General features: G+C 45.6%; 1 protein-coding gene across 3 annotated transcripts in view; it reads left to right on the forward strand.

Moving 5' to 3' along the window:
• LOC129821829 (signal-induced proliferation-associated 1-like protein 3) overlaps nucleotides 1-21,193 on the forward strand; it is an 85,723-nt gene that overhangs the window by 58,127 nt on the left and 6,403 nt on the right. For 2 of the 3 annotated variants that reach the window (XM_055879510.1, XM_055879511.1), the window contains 13 exons: nucleotides 90-672; nucleotides 1,048-1,146; nucleotides 1,244-1,419; nucleotides 4,481-4,735; nucleotides 10,195-10,371; nucleotides 15,088-15,212; nucleotides 17,722-17,834; nucleotides 17,951-18,402; nucleotides 19,267-19,494; nucleotides 19,626-19,788; nucleotides 19,973-20,156; nucleotides 20,474-20,629; nucleotides 20,916-21,042. In XM_055879510.1, coding sequence (XP_055735485.1) covers nucleotides 90-672; nucleotides 1,048-1,146; nucleotides 1,244-1,419; nucleotides 4,481-4,735; nucleotides 10,195-10,371; nucleotides 15,088-15,212; nucleotides 17,722-17,834; nucleotides 17,951-18,402; nucleotides 19,267-19,494; nucleotides 19,626-19,788; nucleotides 19,973-20,156; nucleotides 20,474-20,629; nucleotides 20,916-21,042 — 2,838 coding nt within the window. The remainder of the gene's footprint in view (nucleotides 1-89; nucleotides 673-1,047; nucleotides 1,147-1,243; nucleotides 1,420-4,480; nucleotides 4,736-10,194; nucleotides 10,372-15,087; nucleotides 15,213-17,721; nucleotides 17,835-17,950; nucleotides 18,403-19,266; nucleotides 19,495-19,625; nucleotides 19,789-19,972; nucleotides 20,157-20,473; nucleotides 20,630-20,915; nucleotides 21,043-21,193) is intronic. The other variant, XM_055879512.1, reaches the window with a different exon arrangement.

Below are 21,193 nucleotides of genomic sequence, written 5' to 3' on the forward strand. Positions count from 1 at the left end.
GTGGGGGGGGGGGGCACCAACTCTCACCATGGTATCCATTATGCTGTTATTGGTCGGTTGGTCATGGTTGTTTTTTCTCTTCTCCTCAGTGTGGCTGTGACGCGTATGAATGACGTACCTTCCTTCGGCCCGCCCATCCCCAGCGGGCTGACGTTCCGCGGCCCTGAAGCATTCCGCAACTTCCTCTTGGCCAAGGTCATCAATGCAGAGAGCGCCGCGCACAAGTCTGAGAAGTTCCACACCATGGCCACTCGCACGCGACAGGAGTACCTCAGAGACTTAGCCGAGAACTGTGTGAGCAGTACGCCGCTCGACTCCGCGGGCAAACTCAACAACCTCATCTCGCTAGCGTCGAAGAAGAGAGAGCGGGCGCGGGCGAGAGACGGGGCAGAGTTGGGAGCGGCCGGGGCGGTGGCGTGGAGGGTGCTGGCCCAGGACTTCAGTGGAGGCGGGACGGAGATCTCCTGCGCTCTGGGCGTGTCGGCAGAGTACATCCTCCTGGCAGACTGCATCACTAAGGAAGTGGTGTTCAACTGCTTCTGCGCCGACGTGATCGGCTGGACGCCGGAGAGGCTGGCGCTGAAGATCTTCTACGGGAGAGGAGACCACATCGCCGTCAGAGTCCCAGAGGGCTTTGCTCAGGACATCAGGGAAGTGGTGCAGAGGTTAAAGGTGAGTGGGCAGAGGTCACAGAGCTGGGGAAGTTAACCAGAGGTATGGTGGCGTAAGAGGCAGGGAAGAGAGTTCAACTGGATTTTTTTTGTGGAAGAAATAGCCTGGTTACCACCTCTCTACATTGTTGCGAAAGACAATTAAACGTTTGCTGAAACACACAGGCACCCAGGCTAAGATGACTATGATTCTTGCCAAGAGGAGGCACAACACTCAACACACAACACTGAAACTAAAAAATCAATGAAAATAGTATGTTTGGCTGTTGTTGTATGGCAGTATAATTATGGATTTAATGATGGTTTTAAAACCACCAGCCTTTCGAAGCCCTTTTATTTGCTGAAAGCCCCTAAGCTCTTCTCCCTCCCTCCCCAGGCGCTGACGGTGGGCTGTGAGACGGTGGATATGACTCTGAGGAGGAACGGCCTGGGACAGCTGGGGTTCCACGTCAGTCTGGACGGCACTGTGGCTGAGGTACTTTCCCCATACTTTATAAAACATGTTTTTCGGTAAACGCATGTAAAATCCGACGTAAAATTGAATTGAAAGTCCAATTTATTTTTTCAATTAGGTGGAGGAGTATGGCTTCGCCTGGCAGGCAGGGCTGAGGCAGGGCAGCCGGCTGGTGGAGATCTGCAAGGTTGCCGCGGTAACCCTGACACACGAGCAGATGATCGACCTACTGAGGACGTCTGTCACCGTTAAAGTGGTGATCATACCGCCCTACGAGGAGGGAGGGCCCCGCAGGTGTGTGTATGTGAAAATGAACACGTTTGTGTGTTAGCTGTCAAAGCATCATCCTACCTCTAAGGATGTGTTGTGGAGAGAGAAGACTCGCAACACCAACAGAGCTGAGAGATGCTGGCCAGACGTCTCTGTTCTGAGGAGAGTTTTGAGTGGGTGTGTGTGAAAGGGAGAAAGGCGATGAAGCACATGGTGTGGGCTTGGTGAAAGAGGAGCGGGAAAGAAAGAGACGGATAGAAGGAAGCAACAATCAATAGAATGAATCGTGTCCTTTCAAGCTTTCTTATTCCCCGTCTCTCGTTCTGTCCATCAAGGCCTGTGTTTTTCCCTCAGCCTCTCACTCTTTTTCTCTCTTTCTCTCTCTCGCTATCTCCCCTTCACCCATCTCCGTTCCTCTCAACCTTTCATCTGAGTATGGGCCTTGAGTACAGTGGGATAATGAGGCTCTATTAAATACTGTGGGTTTGAATGTTACTGAGATGAATACGCACTGACGACACAGTGTGACTAGTCTCTACTCGATATATAGCCCAGCTTGGCGGTGTCCCAAATGGCACCCTTTTCCGTATTTAGTGCACTGCTTTTGAAGGGCCCTGGTTTAAAGTAGTGCACTATATAGGGAATAGGGTGCCATTTGGGATGCATCACCAGTGTGCTGCTCCGTAGTCGGTCACAAGTAGCAGGATGTCTGTTCTTGATTGAGTTGGGGGTTGCTAAATACAGTAATTGTGCTGCCGGGGCTGTGTGATTGCACCGTGGTTGGATTTCTTTAATGTGTAAGGCAGTTTAATTGCATGACTTAAACCCCTTTGATCCACACACACACACTTGTGCGCGCACACACACACATACACACACGCTCACTTCACACACACTACGTAATTAGTCTTGTATTTCACTCTTTCTGTTCCGCCCTCTCTCTTTCACCCCCCCCCCTCTCTCTCTCGCTCACACTCGTTTGATATAGTGTACCGGGACAACAGATTGCATGAGATTAGGGCCCGGAATCTGCAGAAAGAGGGCAAATAAATAAATAAAAAGAGCCGATTTAATTAAAAATGCATGCTCCGTGCTAATGAAAAGGGTAGAAAAGGAGGGAGAGAGGTAGTGTGTGTGTGTGTGTGTGTGTGTGTACAGTAGGATAGCCGGCATAGAGGAGCTTGAATGGGAAGACATGTCTGAACACCTCTCAGGTGGGAGAAGCCAAGTGGGAGGGAGAGAGAAAGAGCTGGCTTCACTTTCTCCTCTGTCTCTCCCCCTCCCTGTGTGAGAGAGAGAGAGAGCTCCCCAGCTGTCAGGCCGGCCATTGCGATGGAGCGGTCTCTGGAAGTGGGCACTGGTGTTTTCTCTCTCGAAGGTTGGTACTCTGGTGTGTGTGCATCGCGCGTGTTCTTATCCAGTGTGTGTGAGGGTTGTTTTCGTGACTTGACATTGGCAGTCGTATTCGTATGTTTGTGTGTGATCTAGGTTTTTCCTTCCAAGGTTGGTTAGTACACTCACTGGTATATGTGTGAGAGTGATAGAGAGACCATCATTCTACTCATGCAATGTCTCCTGGTATCTTTCATACCGACAGTGCATGTGATGTTGCATTGTCCCCTGTGTGTTTGTGTGTGTGTGCTCTGTTTCTCTTAGCCTGCAGTGGTAGTAGTGGTGTGTTTGCTTTAGAAAACAAACAAACAAACAAACAGTCTTGGGCTTAGTGTGGCCAGGCCAGTGTGATTGAGCTTAATCCAGGTCAAATAGTACGGGACAGATCACACGCTGGACAATCTGCTCCTGTCCAGCTCTCCTTTGATTCTTTGTTCCTCCACTCCTATTCTTGTATGTTACCTAGGCTATATTCAGATTTTCTGTCACTTTCTCCACTTCTCATCCCTTTTCCCTGTCCTCTAATTTATTCATTTTTACTTTTCTTCCCTTTTTATCCCCCCTTTATTTCTCCTCTCTTCTCTTCCCTCCTCTCCTCATCTCTATTTTCCCTCTCCTCCTTTCACTAGTCTGTCCCTCTCCTCTCTCCTCTCCCGCCGTGTTGCAGTGATGTACATGGTCTGGTGTCTGAGGCAGCCTTTGCTGTAGCGGTGTGTGATGCCTCTTTAACCTCCAATAATAGACTTTACCATGAAATAGTGATGAAGGATGAAAGATGCATGTGCCGTTTCTGCTCAAGGCTTTAGTGAGGATGTTGAGAGGGTGAGTCTGTCGCGCAGGTGCCCGGGTTAAAAAGGGATCTATTGCTATTGACCCCCCTCCTCCCCACTGAAACTGATGTTGGTCATTATTGCCTCATTATTGCGTCATTGAGTGTGTTCCTTTTGGGTTTGCTCGAGGTTTTCAAAGTGCACTTCATTGTATGTGGTAGTGCAGTGACTACTCGAAAGGTCCATGTCATTCATGACTGTTATCGGGGGAAGTCGAAGAAAAGCCTAATATCTCACGGGATATCATGAAAGTATTCAACTAGACCGAACTAGGCTTAAACGGCCATTTCCACATGCCTTGCGTGTATAAAGTCAATGCAAGTTGACACACGCGAATAAAAGGCTGACGGAGAGTATCGTTATGAGATTAGGGGTTTATCTTGTGTTCCTGCCCAAATGAATACTTCAGCGACAACTGGGTGACTAAAAAGGTCAGGGCTTGGATTCTATCTGTACGCGTGCTCATAGACACACTTGACCGAGGCCTCACAGTAGGGGACAGAGTTCCCCCCCGCCCCACCCCTTTTCCATCCTGAGGTATCAAGGGAGCTCATTAGTGCTTGTGTGTGAGCTGTTGGAGGGGGATGCTGAAGGGAATATGCTGAGGGAGAGTATGGAGGAGTTCAAGGTTTTCACCTGCTCAGCTTAAGTTCAGCTTGAGTTCGACTGCAGCTCCCGTGAGCGAGGTGGACTTCTTATCTGTGTGTGTGTGTGTGTGTGTGTAGCCACTGCTATTTTGGAAGCAACTATGCCATCTTTCCAGTTGTTGTCTGGTGTTAGTGTGTAGTCTTCTATGTGAAGGGGGTAGTCTTGCAATACAACTGCAGTAGTACTGACTCTGCATTCCCCCTCTCTGTCTGCAGGGGCTGTACAGAGGAGTATGAGATGAAGACAATGGAGCAGAAGCCAGAGTCTGAGCCCGTGGCAGCAGGGTACCGGCCCTCCCCTCGCACCACTGTCTTGCGCTGGGACAGCCCCTCCGGCCCTCCGGGCCTGCACAACGCCCCCACCCCTCAGCGTTGGACCCCTATGGGCCCCCCACCACCCCAATCCCGCTCACACAAAGCCATGGTCATGCCCATCCCATACAGGGAGGCCCAGCATCTCTCCAACAAGAGGTGAGACACTGGCGTGTATTTGTGTGTGTGATTGTTTGCCTTGGGCTTAGACACTGGTGTAGTTGTCCTTGTTTGCTTCAGCTTCTTGAGTGGGTGATCCTATGCTAATGACTTGCTGTCGTTCTCATAAATGCTTCGACGATGAGGTTATTCTTATAACGTAAAGCGGGACAAAAAATAGCATGGTTTGGGCGATTTATAGGAAATGTAACCCATACAATGGTCCTTTTGGAGGAAGGATTGTTTATGTATTTTACATTTGTATCTAAAAGCATATTTGAGAAATAATTAATCAAAGATGACATTTTGGGCTACCCAGGCCTCTTAAGACTCCAGTGTTTTCATCTGTAGGTGCTACAAAGCAAAAATGTGTATTATGAAGCTTTACATTGCTCTTTAATATCAGTAGTATTTTCATTTCTATATAAAAAAATAGATATACAGGTGAAGTCGGAAGTTTTTGATACACCTTAGCCAAATACATTTAAACTCCGTTTTTCACAATTCATGACATTTTAATCCTAGTAAAAATTCTGTGTCTTTGGTCAGTTAGGATCACCACTTTATTTTAAGAATGTGAAATGTCAGAATAATAGTAGAGAATGATTTATTTCAGCTTTTATTTCTTTCATCACATTCCCAGTGGGTCAGAAGTTTACATACACTCCATTAGTATTTGCCATTGCATTTTAAATTGTTTAACTTGGGTCAAATGTTTCAGGTAGCCTTCCACAAGTTTCCCACAATAAGTTGGGTGAATTTTGGCCCATTCCTCCTAACAGAGCTGGTGTAACTGAGTCAGGTTTGTAGGCCTCCTTGCTCGCACACCCTTTTTCAGTTCTGCCCACAAATTTTATATGGGATTGAGGTCAGGGCTTTGTGATGGCCACTCCCAATACCTTGACTTTGTTGTCCTTAAGCCATTTTGCCACAACTGTGGATATATGCTTGGGGTCATTGTCCATTTGGAAGACCCATTAGCGACCAAGCTTTAACTTCCTGACTGATGTCTTGAGATGTTGCTTCAATATATCCACATATTTTTCCTTCCTCATGATGCCATCTATTTTGGAAAGTGCACCAGTCTCTCCTGCAGCTAAGCACCACCACAACATGATGCTGCCATCCCCGTGCTTCACGGTTGAGATGGTGTTCTTCGGCTTGCAAGCCTCCCCCTTTTTCCTCCAAACATAACGACGGTCATTATGGCCAAACAGTTCTATTTTTGTTTCATCAGACCAGAGGACATTTCTCCAAAAAGTACGATCTTTGTCCCCATGTGCAGTTGCAAACTGTAGTCTGGCTTTTTTAATGGCGGTTTTGGAGCAGTGGCTTCTTCCTTGCTGAGTGGCATTACAGGTTATGTCGATATATGACTCATTTTACTGTGGATATAGATACTTTTGTGCCTGTTTCCTCCAGGATCTTCAAGGTCCTTTGCTGTTTTTCTGGGATTGATTTGCACTTTTCGCACAAGTATGTTCATCACTAGGAGACAGAATCCGTCTCCTTCCTGAAGGGTATGACGGCTGCGTGGTCCCATGGTGTTTATACTTGCGTACTATTGTTTGTACTATGAACGTGGTACCTTCAGGCGTTTAGAAATTGCTCCCAAGGATGAACTAGACTTGTGGAGGTCTACAATTTATTTTCTGAGGTCTTGGCTGACTTCTTTAGAGTTCCCCATGATGTAAAGCAAAGAGACACTGAGTTTGAAGGTAGGCCTTGAAATACAGGTACACCTCCAATTGACTCAAATGATGTAAATTAGCCTTTCAGAAGCTTCTAAAGCCATTACATAATTTTCTGGAATTTAAGCTGTTTAAAGGCACAGTCACAGTAAACTTCTGACCCACTGGAATGGTGATACAGTGAATTATAAGTAAAATAATCTATCTGTAAACAATTGTTGGAAAAACGACTTGTGTCATGAACAAAGTAGATGTCCTAACCGACTTGCCAAAACTATAGTTTGTTAACAAGAAATTTGTGGAGTGCTTGAAAAACAAGTGTTAATGACTTCAACCTAAGTGTATGTAAACTTCCGACTTCAACTGTATATATAGTACCAGTCAAAAGTTTGGACACCTACTCATTCAAGGGTTTTTCTTTATTTTTACTATTTTCTACATTGTAGAATAGTAGTGAAGACATCAAAACTAGGAAATAACACATATGGAATCCTGTAGTAAACAAAAAAGTGTTTGAGATTATTCAAAGTAGCCACCCTTTGCCTTGATGACAGCTTTGCACACACTTGGCATTCTCTCAACCAGCTTCATGAGGTTGTCACCTGGAATGCATTTCAATTAACAGGTGTGCCTTGTTAAAAGTTAATTTAATCAGTTGTGTTGTGACAAGGTAGGGGTGGTATACAGATTTTTTTTAAAGACCAGGTCCGTATTATGGCAAGAACAGCTCAAATAAGCAAAGAGAAATGACAGTCTACCATTGCTTTAAGACATGAAGGTCAGTCAATCCGGAAAATGTGAAGAACTACACCTTTTTTCAAGTGCAGTCGCAAAAACCATCAAGCGCTATGATGAAACTGGCTCTAATGAGGACTGCCACAGGAAAGGAATACCCAGAGTTACGTCTGCTGCAGAGGATAAGTTCATTAGTGTTACCAGCCTCAGAAATTGCAGCCCAAATAAATGCTTCACAGAGTTCAAGTAAAAGACACATCTCAACATCAACTGTTCAGAGGAGAATGTGTGAATCAGGCCTTCATGGTTGAATTGCTAGAAAGAAACCACTACTAAAGGACACCAATAAGAAGAGACTTGCTTGGGCCAAGAAACACGAGCAATGGACATTAGACCGGTGGAATATGTCCTTTGGTCTGGTGTCCAAATTGGAGACTTTTGGTTCCAACCGCCATGTCTTTGTGAAATGCGGTGTGGGTGAATGGATGATCTCCGCATGTGTATTTCCCACCGTAAAGCATGAAGGAGTAGGTGTTAAGGTGTGGGGGTGTTTTGCTGGTAACACTGTCTGTGATTTATTTAGAATTCAAGGCACACTTAACCAGCATGGCTACCATAGCATTCTGCAGCGATACGCCATCCCATCTGGTTTGGGCTTAGTGGGACTATCATTTGTTTTCCTACAAGACAATGACCCAACACACCTCCAGGCTGTGTAAGGGCTATTTTACCATGAAGGAGAGTGATGTAGTGCTGCATCAGATGACCTGTCCTCCACAATCGCCTGACCTCAACCCAATTGAGATGGTTTGGGTTGAGTTGAACCACAGAGTGAAGGAAAAGCAGCCAACAAGTGCTCAGCATATGTGGGAACTCCTTCAAGACTGTTGGAAAAGCATTCCAGGTGAAGCTGGTTGAGAGAATGCCAAGAGTTTGCAAAGGGTGGCTATTTGAAGAATCCCGAATATTAAATTGTTTTGATTGGTTTAACAATTTTTTGGTTACTGCATGATTCCATATGTGTTATTTCATAGTTTTGATGTCTTCGCTATTATTCTACAAAGAAAAACCCTTGAATGAGTAGGTGTTCTAAAACTTTTGACCGGTAGTGTATATACACAAATATTTTGTGGATTTGGCAAATGTTTCAATATGTTGTTGAACATGATATACTCTACGGGCATATCAAAGTTTCAGAGTGGGATCTCTGCTAGTTTGAAAGTTATGGCATGTTTCATAGAGAAATTGGCATAGAAGGCAATGTAACCAATCACAGCCCTTTTACTTGTGTCATTGCACATCCTGCAAATCACCAGCAGAGGGTGGCCATTTTGAATCCATTTTCACGTTCACTGTGTTGCTAATGCTTGCAAATAGGATCTTAACTCTAAAAGTAACAGCGATCCCACTCTGGAACTTTATGCCCATAAACCAGGGCTCGAAAGTGAGAACAGTTTGGTCGCATATATTTTGCTGTGTGACTGGGAGTTTTATTTTGGGAGCACTGTGGAACTATGTAAAAAATCTCCCAGATAATAATTGTCATAATGTTAAGGCTTTGATGTATCGTTGTTTCCAAGTTCCCTAGAGACTAACGAATCGAGTGCAGATTCGTTAGTGTCATGGCCTCATCTGACCACAACACTTTCACCCAGTTGTCCTCTGAATCATTCAGATGTTCATTGGCAAACTTCAGACAGGCATGTATATGTGCTTTCTTGAGCAGGGGGACCTTGCGGACGCTGCAGGATTTCAGTCCTTCACAGCGTAGTGTGTTACCAATTGTTTTCTTGGTGACTATGGTCCCAGCTACCTTGAGATCATTGACAAGATCCTCCCGTTTAGTTCTGGGCTGATTCCTCACCGTTCTCATTATCATTGCAACTCCACGGGGTGAGATCTTGCATGGAGCCCCAGGCCGAGGGAGATTGAAAGTTATTTTGTGTTTCTTCCATTTGCGAATAATCGCACCAACTGTTGTCACCTTCTCACCAAGCTGCTTGGCGATGGTCTTGTAGCCCATTCCAGCCTTGTGTAGGTCTACAATCTTGTCCCTGACATCCTTGGAGAGCTCTTTGGTCTTGGCCATGGTGGAGAGTTTGGAATCTGATTGATTGATTGCTTCTGTGGACAGGTGTCTTTTAAACAGGTAACAAGCTGAGATTAGGAGCACTCCCTTTAAGAGTGTGCTCCTAATCTCAGCTCGTTACCTGTATAAAAGACACCTGGGAGACAGAAATCTTTCTGATTGAGAGGGGGTCAAATACTTATTTCCCTCATTAAAATGCAAATCAAGACAACAGGCGCTTTCCCCTGTTGCCTCCATCCTCCAAATCCCACCAACATCAGCCACCTCAGAGCGCAACTGGTCCTTGTTTGGGAACACACACACCAAAGCACGCAACAGGCTGATCAATACAAGGGTTGAAAAATTGGTGGCCATCACCAGTCAAATTTTAGTTTTTTGGATCCTTACAATGGGCCATCCTCAACAAAGTTGGAAAGTGACAGTGAAGATAAGCCCTCAGTCTGATGTTCAAGAGGTGGACATTGAGGAGGTCCAGGGAGAAGACATGGAAGCCTGAGAGGAAGACAACCAAAGCTTAGTTTGTAAACTATCATTTTACAGATGTATGTTGAAAATGTTTTTGGGGACGTTTTTGGGGACATTGGGGATCATTCAATATTCACTTTTTGTTGTTCAGTGAAATCATCCCATGTGAAGTCAACTCATTTAATTAAAGTTCAATTCGTAACTAAAAAAAAAGTAATTTTTTTGGAAGGATTTAATCATTTGCCATTATGTCTAACTTATGATAAGGTAAAAGGTTTCTGTCTCCATATGATATGGTAAATATATCCAATTCAAAAAACATCTACATTTAAATTGTATTAATATTAATTTGCATATATTTCCGTTAATTCACATATATTCCCGTTAATTCCCACGGAAAGTTTCCACCTCTGAATATTCCCCAAAATGTGCAACCCTACTTGTGATTAATCTCTGCTGTCCCGCTGTGCTCCCTGCAGGCCAGTGAGCTTTCCTGAGAACCACTACAGCCTGTCCCCAGCGGGGGGCGACCGAGTGCTGCCCTACAGGAACCCCTCAGCCAGTTTCTCCTCCCCCTCTGGCTTGGGGGGCATGGCGGCCCTGGGGGGCCCCATACTCAGCGGGCCCTTCGTACGCTCCAAACCCTCACCTGACAGGTCAGTCGGCGGAAGTGTTAGTGTCTTTGTGTGGTGGGTGGGTTAATGTCTTTGTGTGGTGGGTGGGTTAGTGTCTTTGTGTGGTGGGTGGGTTAGTGTCTTTGTGTGGTGGGTGGGTTAGTGTCTTTGTGTGGTGGGTGGGTTAATGTCTTTGTGTGGTGGGTGGGTTAGTGTCTTTGTATGGTGGGTGGGTTAGTGTCTTTGTGTGGTGGGTGGGTTAGTGTCTTTGTGTGGTGGGTGGGTTAGTGTCTTTGTGTGGTGGGTGGGTTAGTGTCTTTGTGTGGTGGGTGGGTTAGTGTCTTTGTGTGGTGGGTGGGTTAGTGTCTTTGTGTGGTGGGTGGGTTAATGTCTTTGTGTGGTGGGTGGGTTAGTGTCTTTGTGTGGTGGGTGGGTTAGTGTCTTTGTGTGGTGGGTGGGTTAGTGTCTTTGTGTGGTGGGTGGGTTAGTGTCTTTGTGTGGTGGGTGGGTTAGTGTCTTTGTGTGGTGGGTGGGTTAGTGTCTTTGTGTGGTGGGTGGGTTAGTGTGTCTTTGTGTGGTGAGGTGGGTTATTCTCTTTGTGAGGTGGGTTATTCTCTTTGTGAGGTGGGTTATTCTCTTTGTGAGGTGGGTTATTCTCTTTGTGAGGTGGGTTAGTGTGTCTTTGTGAGGTGGGTTAGTGTGTCTTTGTGAGGTGGGTTAGTGTGTCTTTGTGAGGTGGGTTAGTGTGTCTTTGTGAGGTGGGTTAGTGTGTCTTTGTGAGGTGGGTTAGTGTGTCTTTGTGAGGTGGGTTAGTGTGTCTTTGTGAGGTGGGTTAGTGTGTCTTTGTGTGGTGCGAGGCGGGTTGGTGCCTTTGTGTGGTGCGAGGCGGGTTGGTGCCTTTGTGTGGTGCGAGGCGGGTTGGTGCCTTTGTGTGGTGCGAGGCGGGTTGGTGCCTTTGTGTGGTGCGAGGCGGGTTGGTGCCTTTGTGTGGTGCGAGGCGGGTTGGTGCCTTTGTGTGGTGCGAGGCGAGTTGGTGCCTTTGTGTGGTGCGAGGCGAGTTGGTGCCTTTGTGTGGTGCGAGGCGGGTTGGTGCCTTTGTGTGGTGCGAGGCGGGTTTGTGCCTTTGTGTGTGGCGAGGCGGGTTGGTGCCTTTGTGTGGTGCGAGGTGGGTTGGTGGCTTTGTGTGGTGGGTGTATCTCTGTGGTTGTCTATGTTTGTATGCATTGACGTATCATTGAGGTCTCCATTTGTTTGTATTGGAGGAGAATGTCACTACTCCCTGTTCCCTGGCATGTCCTTTGTATGATACTTGACAGGCTTTTGGTGCTTGTTGCTTGGATTGGTAGCTAACTTGCTGCAGACTTGTGACTGATTTAGTTTCATGCTTTGAGAAGCTGACTGTCGATTTCTAAGTCATTGAGACATTTATGAACATACTTGGATTATGACTTGATATTGATACATGTTCCTCTACCAAACCAGAGGAACATGCTTGAAATAAGCTCCACTGGGGAGCTTAGCAACAGAAACTGGGAAATGTTCTTAAACGTGTGTGTGTTAGGGCTGTCGCCGACAAAAAGAGAGTCATCTGTTCTTTTGACCAATCGATGGGTAAAACATTTTAAACGTGTAATTTTCTATGTATAGACACACCCTATGCGTTTTGAATAAAATATTTGCACTGAGCTTGTCTGATGCTTTAAGCACACTGGTTGATGAAGTAATTACGACAGACAAATGACTCGAGGGAGCACGATGGCCACTCTGTGTAAAAAATCAAACCCCCGCTGTGTGACTGGCGCACGTTGTCTCTCTCCTCCGTGCTGCAGCGAAAAGGCAACAGCTCAGCAAGTGTTTATTGCGCTGTCCGTGCTGAAGCTGTAACATCATGTTAGCCATTTAGTTTCTTACAGTGTAAACAACACAAAATAAATGATAAGTAATACCAGTGTCTGTTTGGAGTTATTTTTTAAAAGCCTTTATTACAGCGTAGGTAGATTAAAAACAGACACATTTGTGAAGTTGCTTTATCCAACATTTTGCGGTTGTGTGGGGCTTGTGGGTTAGTGTCAGTAGGCTACTAAACAAACACTCAAACAGGCAACAGAAGCAGGATCCGTCTTATTTCTGTAGATGTATACAGTGCCAGAATTCAGACCCCTTGACTGTTTCCACATTTTGCTACATTACAGCCTTATTTTAAAATTGAATAAATAAATAAATCCTCAATCTACACACACTACGCCAAAATGACAAAGCGAAAACAAGTTTTTATATATTTTTGCAAATTTATAAAAAATAAGGAACAGATACCTTATTTACATAAGTATTCAGACCCTTTGCTATGAGACTCAAAATTGGGCTCAGGTGCAAACTGTTTCCATTGATCATCCTTGAGATGTTTCTACAACTTGCTTGGAGTCCACCTGAGGTTAATTCTATAGATTGGACATGAATTGGAAAGGCACACACCTGTCTATTTAAGGTCCCATAGTTGACAGTGCATGTCGGAGCAAAAACCAAGCCACGAGGTCCAAGGAATTGTCCGTAGAGCTCCGAGACAGGATTGTGTTGAGGCACAGATCTGGGGAAGGGTACCAAAAAATGTCTGCAGCATTGACGGTCTCTAAGAACACAGTGGCCTCCATCATTCTTAAATTTAAGAAGTTTGGAACCACCAAGACTCTTCCTAGAGCTGGCCGCCTGTCCAAACTGAGCAATCGGGGGAGAAGGGTCTTCGTCAGGGAGTTGACCCAAGAACCCGATGGTCACTCTGACATGGCTCCAGAGTTCCTCTGTGGAGATGGGAGAACCTTCCAGAAGGACAACCATCTCTGCAGCACCCCACCAATCAGGCCTTTATGGTAGAGTGGCCAGACAGAAGCCACTCCTCATCAAAAGGCACACGACAGCCCGCTTAGAGTTTGCCAAAAGGCACCTAAAGACTCTCAGACCATGCGAAACAAGATTCTCTGGTCTGATGAAACCAAGATTCAACTCTTTGGCCTGAATGCCAAGCGTCACATCTGGAGGAAATCTGACACCATTCCTACGGTGAAGCATGGTGGTAGCAGCATCATGCTGAGGGGATGTTTTTCAGCACCAGGGACTGGGAGACTAGTCAGGATCGAGGCAAAGATGAACGGAGCAAAGTACGGCGAGATCCTTGATGAAAACCTGCTCCAGAGCCGTCAGGGCCTCAGACTGGGGCGAAGGCTCACCTTCCAACAGGACAACAACCCTAAGCACACAGCCAAGACAACGCAGGAGTGGCTTCGGGACAAGTCTCTGAATGTCCTTGAGTGGCCCAGCCAGAGCCCGGACTTGAACCCGATCGAACACCTCTGGAGAGACCTGAAAATAGCTGTGCAGCGACGCTCCCCATCCAACCTGCCAGAGCTAGAGGATCTGCACAGAAGAATGGGAGAAACTCCCCAAATATAGGTGTGCCAAGCTTGTAGCATCATACCCAAGAAGAGTCGAGGCTGTAATTGCTGCCAAAGGTGCTTCAACAAAGTACTTAGTAAAGGGTCTGAATACTTATGTAAATGTGATATTTCAACAAAACAAAAAAATTATATACATTTGCCAAAAAATCTAAACCTGTTTTTGCTTTGTCATTACAGTGCATTGTGTGTGGATTGATGAGGGGGGGGACAATTTAATCAATTTAAGAATAAGGTTGTAAAATAACAATGTGGAAAAGGTGAAGTGGTCTGAAAACTTTCCGAATGCACTGTATGTATCATTTATAAAGCCAGTCACATTTAACAGTGAGGCTATGGCTTATAGACCGAATTAAGTTGGGGTTTCCTCTCTCCTCAATTTTCTTAGATAATTAAGGCAAGGGCTGTTTCCTCGTCTTCTCACTCCGCTGCCGCCTCATTATTCTCAACACCAAGTTGCTGGTTAACTTTGCTATTATGCACATCGCAACATAGGGAAAGGCGGCAATTAAACGGTGCACTGAAGATTGTTTCAGAACCGCAGACAGCAACCGCTTTTGGACCAGGCTTGGGCAGTATACCGTATATACAGGTGTATTTTGAAGTACAGAGGGTGATTTTCTATTCATTTTATTCAACAACAAAAAAATGTAATTGAGCCATTCACATGGTAACTTTTGACAAGGAGCATGTGGAGAAAACGTGTCGATAAACTGTTGAGAAGCACAGGAGAGGTGATCAAGTTATACTTCAAATTCACTACAAATGTTTGCCATCCAAATATCTTATAACCATAAGTTAACTTTTTAAGATGTGCCAAATATATTGTCTCCAGCTCAGGGCTCCAGCTATGCATTTGGTTAGCTTACTTCCTAGCTATAACGTTAGGTGGCTAGCTTGCAATATCAAGCTTCTTGGTTACAGCAAAGAAGATCAATCCCCTTCTGGATCAAGTGGGAGTAGCCTTTTGAGATAGTTCTATAACTTCATGACCTTGTCTGTCCTTGCATTTAGCTTATGCCTTGTTTGTATTTAGCTAACGTCCGCTATGGGAATTCGCTAGTACTCTGTTAACCTTTTTTTAGCATAAAAACATTATTTGCAGGAGGAGAGGGAGAGATGCCTCAAGTAGAAAATAGAGAAAACTATAAAACCATAAACTCGCTGGAGTGGTGTCTCACATTTAACAAACCAAACATTGAAATAACGCTGGAAAAGGCAAAGTAAAAACCCAAACCGGCCCGTGCATCAATAACGGTGTATAGTAAAATATTGTGTGTGTGTAAAATTTCTGTTCCTCTTATCTGTGTAGGTATGGTTCAGCCCAGCGTCCCCTGCTGGCCTACGAACCTCATCTCAGTCTGGACATCACCTCTAGTGGAGAGTCCTCCTCGGGCTTCACGAGCCAGGAAAGCACTATGGAGCGTTGCAAGACAGGTACACAAACACACACATGTATGTAGACAAACATACAGAACACACACACACACACACACACACACACACACACACACACACACACATATATATATATAGCCTGGTAACTCTATATGTTTGTGTGTGTTTATATATACATACCTACATACAGTTGAAGTTGGAAGTTTACATACACCATAGCCAAATACATTAAAACTCAGTTTTTCACAATTCCTGACATTTAATCCCTGTAGAAAATTCCCGTTTTAGGTCAGTTAGGATCACCACTTTATTTTAAGAATGTGAAATGTCAGAATAATAGTAGAGAGAGTGATTTTATTTAATTTGTTATTTCTTTTGTCACATTCCCAGTGGGTCAGAAGTTTACATTAGAGGTCGATCGATTTATGATTTTTCAATACCGATACCGATTATTGGAGGACAAAAAAAGCCGATACCGATTTATTTAAAAAAAAATATATATATATATATATTTTTAAAAAAAATATCATACACACACACATCTTTGTAATAATGACAATTGCAACAATACTGAATGAACAATGAACACTTTTATTTTAACTTAATATAATACATAAATACACACACATACAAAAAAATACAAAAAAATGGACCAGTGGGTTTTGGTTCTGTATGGGGAAAAATACAACATGATTGCCATTCACAACATGGCAAGGCAATCCCACGTTACATGATAGCTCTGTCATTTTCTAAGGGTTTCAAAAATAGATCATAATCGGTATTATATTAAATTGTCTCTCTGCGGCTCAGCTAGGAAAAGACTTGATAGTGCAACCCTGCCCCTTTCCAACGGGAAATTGATTGGGGGGGGCGTGCTTGCGGATGAATACTGTCATTCATAAAAATCTGTAGAAGTATGTCGTGTATAAATACACACACACATACTTCTATACACGACATACACAGCTCTGAAGTGACAATGATACTGAAGAGTCTGCTTAGGAGACAAATATTCCATAGGATATTTTTAGATTCACTTAAAATAAGGTCTGTGTTTCGTGTAGGCTTACAGCACCGTGCCAATTTTATAACTGTGTAGATATCCATAGGACAAGGTAACTCTGATCAATATTGCCTAAATATAAGCGAAGATTAAAAAAAATGTAGAGTGGATTTATGAAAATATGTTGACAAACGTTACCTTATCCTAGTGAGATTTACACGGGTATCAAAACGTCGAGGCGGTTTAAGCCTGCACGAAACACAGACCTTATTTGAAGTAGATCAAGACATTCTCTATGGAAGACATGAACGGTAAAATAACGAAGGAACCCCTTTCAAATTCAGCCGCAAGTTATTACAGGAATTATAACGCGTCGACTATCTAAACCATATACCTTTGACTAATCCGGAAACTATCACCTCGAAAACAAAACGTTTATTCCGTTCCGTATTTTATCTAATGGGTGGCATCCATGAGTCTAAATACTCCTGTTACATTGCACAACCTTCAATGTTGTCATAATTGTGTAAAATTCTGGCAAATTAGTTCGCAAAGAGCCAGGCGGCCCAAACTGTTGCATATACCCTGACTCTGCGTGCAATGAACGCAAGAGAAATGACACAATTTCACCTGGTTAATATTGCCTGCTAACCTGAAAGGCCACTCGGCAAGTAAGAAACCACTGCTCCAAAACCGCCATGAAAAACCCAGACTACAGTTTGCAACTGCACATGGTGACAAAGATCGTACTTTTTGGAGAAATGTCCTCTGGTCTGATGAAACAAAAATAGAACTGTTTGGCCATAATGTCCATCGTTATGTTTGTAGGATAAAGGAGGAGGATCGCAAGCTATAATGTTGTGGGGGTGCTTTGCTGCCCTGACCTCAATCCCATATAAAATTTGTGGGCAGAACTGAAAAAGGGTGTGCGAGCAAGGAGGCCTACAAACCTGACTCAGTTACACCAGCTCTGTCAGGAGGAATGGGCCACAATTCACCCAACTTATTGTGGGAAGCTTGTGGAAGGCTACCTGAAATGTTTGACCCAAGTTAAACAATTTAAAGGCAATGGTACTAAATACTATTTGAGTGTATATAAACTTTTGACCCACTGGGAATGTGATGAAAGAAATAAAAGCTGAAATAAATCATTCTCTACCATTATTCTGACATTTCACATTCTTAAAATAAAGCGGTGATCCTAACTGACCTAAGACAGGGAATCTTTACAGGGATTAAAATGTCCGTAAATTTGAAAAAACTGAGTTTAAATGTATTTGGCTAAGGTGTATGTAAACTTCCGACTTCAACTGTACATATGCGTACACACAGAAATAAAGAGTCCCGATTTAAAGACAGTCAATTGGAGTGGCTCCAAATCGAACTGAGTTCTACATCCATCTCCATCACCAGAAAAGGGTCTTGATTTCTGACTACCTCAATACACTGTGTATTACCAGTGACCAGACACACGTATATGGCCTACATACCACACCTGTCACTACATTAGGCCTGTAATGGTGTGTGTGTGTGTTTTCTGCCCAGAGCCCCTATGGCATGTCCCAGTTTCATCATCTCGGGGGCCAGGAAGAGGGGGGCAGAGGAAACCCACCCGACAGGACGTCCCAGGGAAAGGCTCCCCCAACAGACACTCAAAGGTCAGATATAACTGTCCTCCTTTATTTAGAGACATTTTCTGCCTGTTGCTTTTCTGTGTATCTACCGTCTCTCTCTCTCTCTCTCTCTCTCTCTCACCTCATCCCGCTCTCTGTAGGGTGAGACCCAGTACTCCAGCCACTCCAGCAGTAACACTCTCTCCAGTAACGCGTCCAGCAGCCACAGTGACGAACGCTGGTTCGACGGGGCTGGGGGGGAGAGAGGAGGCCCGGGGGGGTCCCGGGGTTACCTAGGCGACCTAGCCGAACCTGACCCCGACCCCCTCAGTAAGGGCGGGTCCAGCGACAGCGGCATCGACGCCCCCACCCTCTACAACGCCAAGCCTGGCGCACGCCACGGAAACCAGTCCAGCCAAACACAGAAGCCCCTGCACTGTTCAGCAACCTATAATGGCGGGCTGCAGGAGCTCTCTGAGGCAAGGGGCAATGTAGTCGAGGGGCGGAGACTGCAGTCATCGCCTGTATTACCTGCCAATCAGAACAAAGGATACCGCACACGCACCTTCCCTCCTGGATCCAACGTGGAGAAGCCAGACTCATTAAAACCCAGGTAGGAGAGACACAAAAACACACACACACACTGCTAGTGCTTATACACTCAAACTCTGGTAGGCTTTTAGTAGTGGAAAGAGAGTGGAAAGGGGAGGAGAAAGAATTGTATGCTTTGTCCACACAGGCATCCCACCCCTCATGCTGAACATACCAAAACACACAAGTGTTTAATCCCTATGGGGGGCATGTATGGGTCAGATGTATCACCCCTGCCCTACATATATGTAGACACATATTTAGAGAGTCCAGCTACTCCGAAAGGGGGATTAAAGGATTGGGGGTTTGGACCCCCAGTCTATACCCAGTCACTCAGGGAACAGGACAGGACAGGACACTGGCATTCTGACACACAGAGGCACCCAACACGTAACATACAGGTATGTAGTCTAAACTGTGGTACAGGAGCTTAGGAAATGGGCATAGAGACGTGTGAGTGGTAAGATGGATGGGTGGAGGTATTGAGAGATGGTGGGTTGGATGGACATTTGTAGATGGTTAGTTGCTCGAGTGATTGGGTGGATGGTGTGCTGGATGTATGATGTCCAGTGAAAGCCATGATGGCTGGTCAGGGATATTCACTGATCATGCTGTGGCACTAACAGATGTTGGTTGAGGTGGCTTTTGGTGGAATTGGGTTGGGAGACCAAGGGGATTTGAGAAGTGAATTCCACCAGCAGCTGTTCTGCATGACATGTGGTTTGTTGTGTCTGTGTTGTGGATCTCACCCTGAATCGATCCATCAATTCAAGCATGTGTGTATTTCTAAAACCTATGCACCATAGATATTGACTTTGTTATGCATGTAAATAGATAGAGATTGATTTATGGATTGGAAAATGTGTCTGTTTGTGTGTCGCCACAGGGCCTGCTACACACCCCAGGCTTACAAGACCCCTGCAGCAGAGAAATCGCGACCAGTCCGAGCCGCCACGGTCACGCCCAACTCTGCTCTACTCAGCTCCACCCCTCTCTCCAGCTCCGCCCCCAAGGCCTTATGCAGCAAGAACAGGCTGGGCCCCTGGCAACCAGATGACAACGCCCCCTCCCCTTCAAACATACCCACTACCTACTGCTCTGACAGCAGCAAGAAGTAAGTGTGTGTGTGCACCAGTTTTCTACACCACCAACACAAGTCAAGCATCACGCCACTGTGTTAAGCCATGCTCGGTGTGGTAAGTTGTTGCTGTATTTAACCTATATTCCTGCTTTGTGTGTGTTCAGGCAGGTGGACGTGAATTCTAAGAACGTGTTCGGACAGCCCCGTCTCAGAGCGTCGCTAAGGGACCTGCGGTCTCCACGGAGATCCCACAAGAGCACCGTCGAAGACGACCTGAAGAAACTCATCATCATGGACAGCCCTGGCGAGATACCACAAAGAGACATGGTGAGGGACACACACAGTACACACACACACACACACACACACACACAGTACATGTACACACACACACGCCCACGCACATACATTACACAACACACTATTTTACACATACACACCCCAAACCTTACCACTTGCTCACACACAAACATACTACCCCACAACTAACCTCCCTCTCTTCTCTTTTAAGTCTCCTCGGCGCACTCTTCAGCGCACGTTCTCAGACGAGTCTCTGTGCAGCGGGCGCAGGGATGCCAGCTATGCCAGCACTGCCCCCCTGTTTGACCAGGGCACTCCCAGCGACCTGCTGTTCACCTGCACCCTGCCCACCCGGCGCCACGCACACTCTGCCAGCCACATGCCCAACAAGAAGGGTGAGTGGGGCCACAGCTTGATGTTACCTTCTCACTTCATTGAATCCGTACCTAATTATGGTATGTCAAGAAGGCACAGAGCTCAGTTATAGTTATACAAGGAATCATTTTTGTGCTACTTTTAAAGGAATAGTCCACTCAAAAACAATCTTTTGGCGTTTCTTTAACTAGTCCACTTTTTATACTGTCCCAAAATGTTTTGCATGTCAGCCGTCACGTTTTCAAGAAGCAAAGTTTATCATGCGACGTCGTCATGAATGCTAATCTGCTAAGTCTTTAGTTAATTTGACCTCCTTGCCCTCCTCCTGGCTGGCCAGTCCCTATGTCTGCGTCGGAGCTGTCTCTGAAAGAGGTGAGGGATAAGGTTCCCCCGCTGAGGAGGCTGGACCCGGGGCTCATACCCCTGCCTGACACTGCCTGTGGCCTGGAGTGGGCCAGCCTGGTCAACGCTGCCAAGGCCTACGAGGGTGAGTGTGAGTATTCTGTGTGTGTGTGTGTTCAGATATCTAGTCCCCTGCCCACCACAAACCCTCTCACAGCAGCTCCAGCGGGCAGGGACCTACTGAGACATGATCCTGGGCCTCAGTTACAGCCCTAGCCCAGCTGGGCTGCTCCTTGACGGGCTTGATTGTGTGAATTGTCCCTTGAGACCTTTGTAAAAGCTGATTGCGAAGATGGGGGGGGGGCAGTCTTTGTTGATTGGTAGCTGATTGTGAAGGGGGAAATGCAGCGTTGTAACTGTGTGTGTGTGTGTTACAGTGCAAAGGGCAGTGTCTCTATTCTCGCTCACCGAGCCTCAAGTTGGGGTTCCAGACATGCGGCCGATCATCAGTCCAGTCCAGTTCCAAACACCTCAGACTCCACGCTCTACCCCCACCTTCAGCGGGTAAGTCTCTGATTCACACACCAGCTCAAACAATCACGGTCCGTAGCCACCAGACGCACAATGTAAGATCATGGCGGTTACAGCAGATGGGGATTGTTTCGTCTATTTGACACTGATCCTCCAAATCCTAAACACAATATTTGAGTGTATA

This window comes from Salvelinus fontinalis, chromosome 24, assembly GCF_029448725.1.
Source record: "Salvelinus fontinalis isolate EN_2023a chromosome 24, ASM2944872v1, whole genome shotgun sequence".
NCBI lineage: Eukaryota > Metazoa > Chordata > Actinopteri > Salmoniformes > Salmonidae > Salvelinus > Salvelinus fontinalis.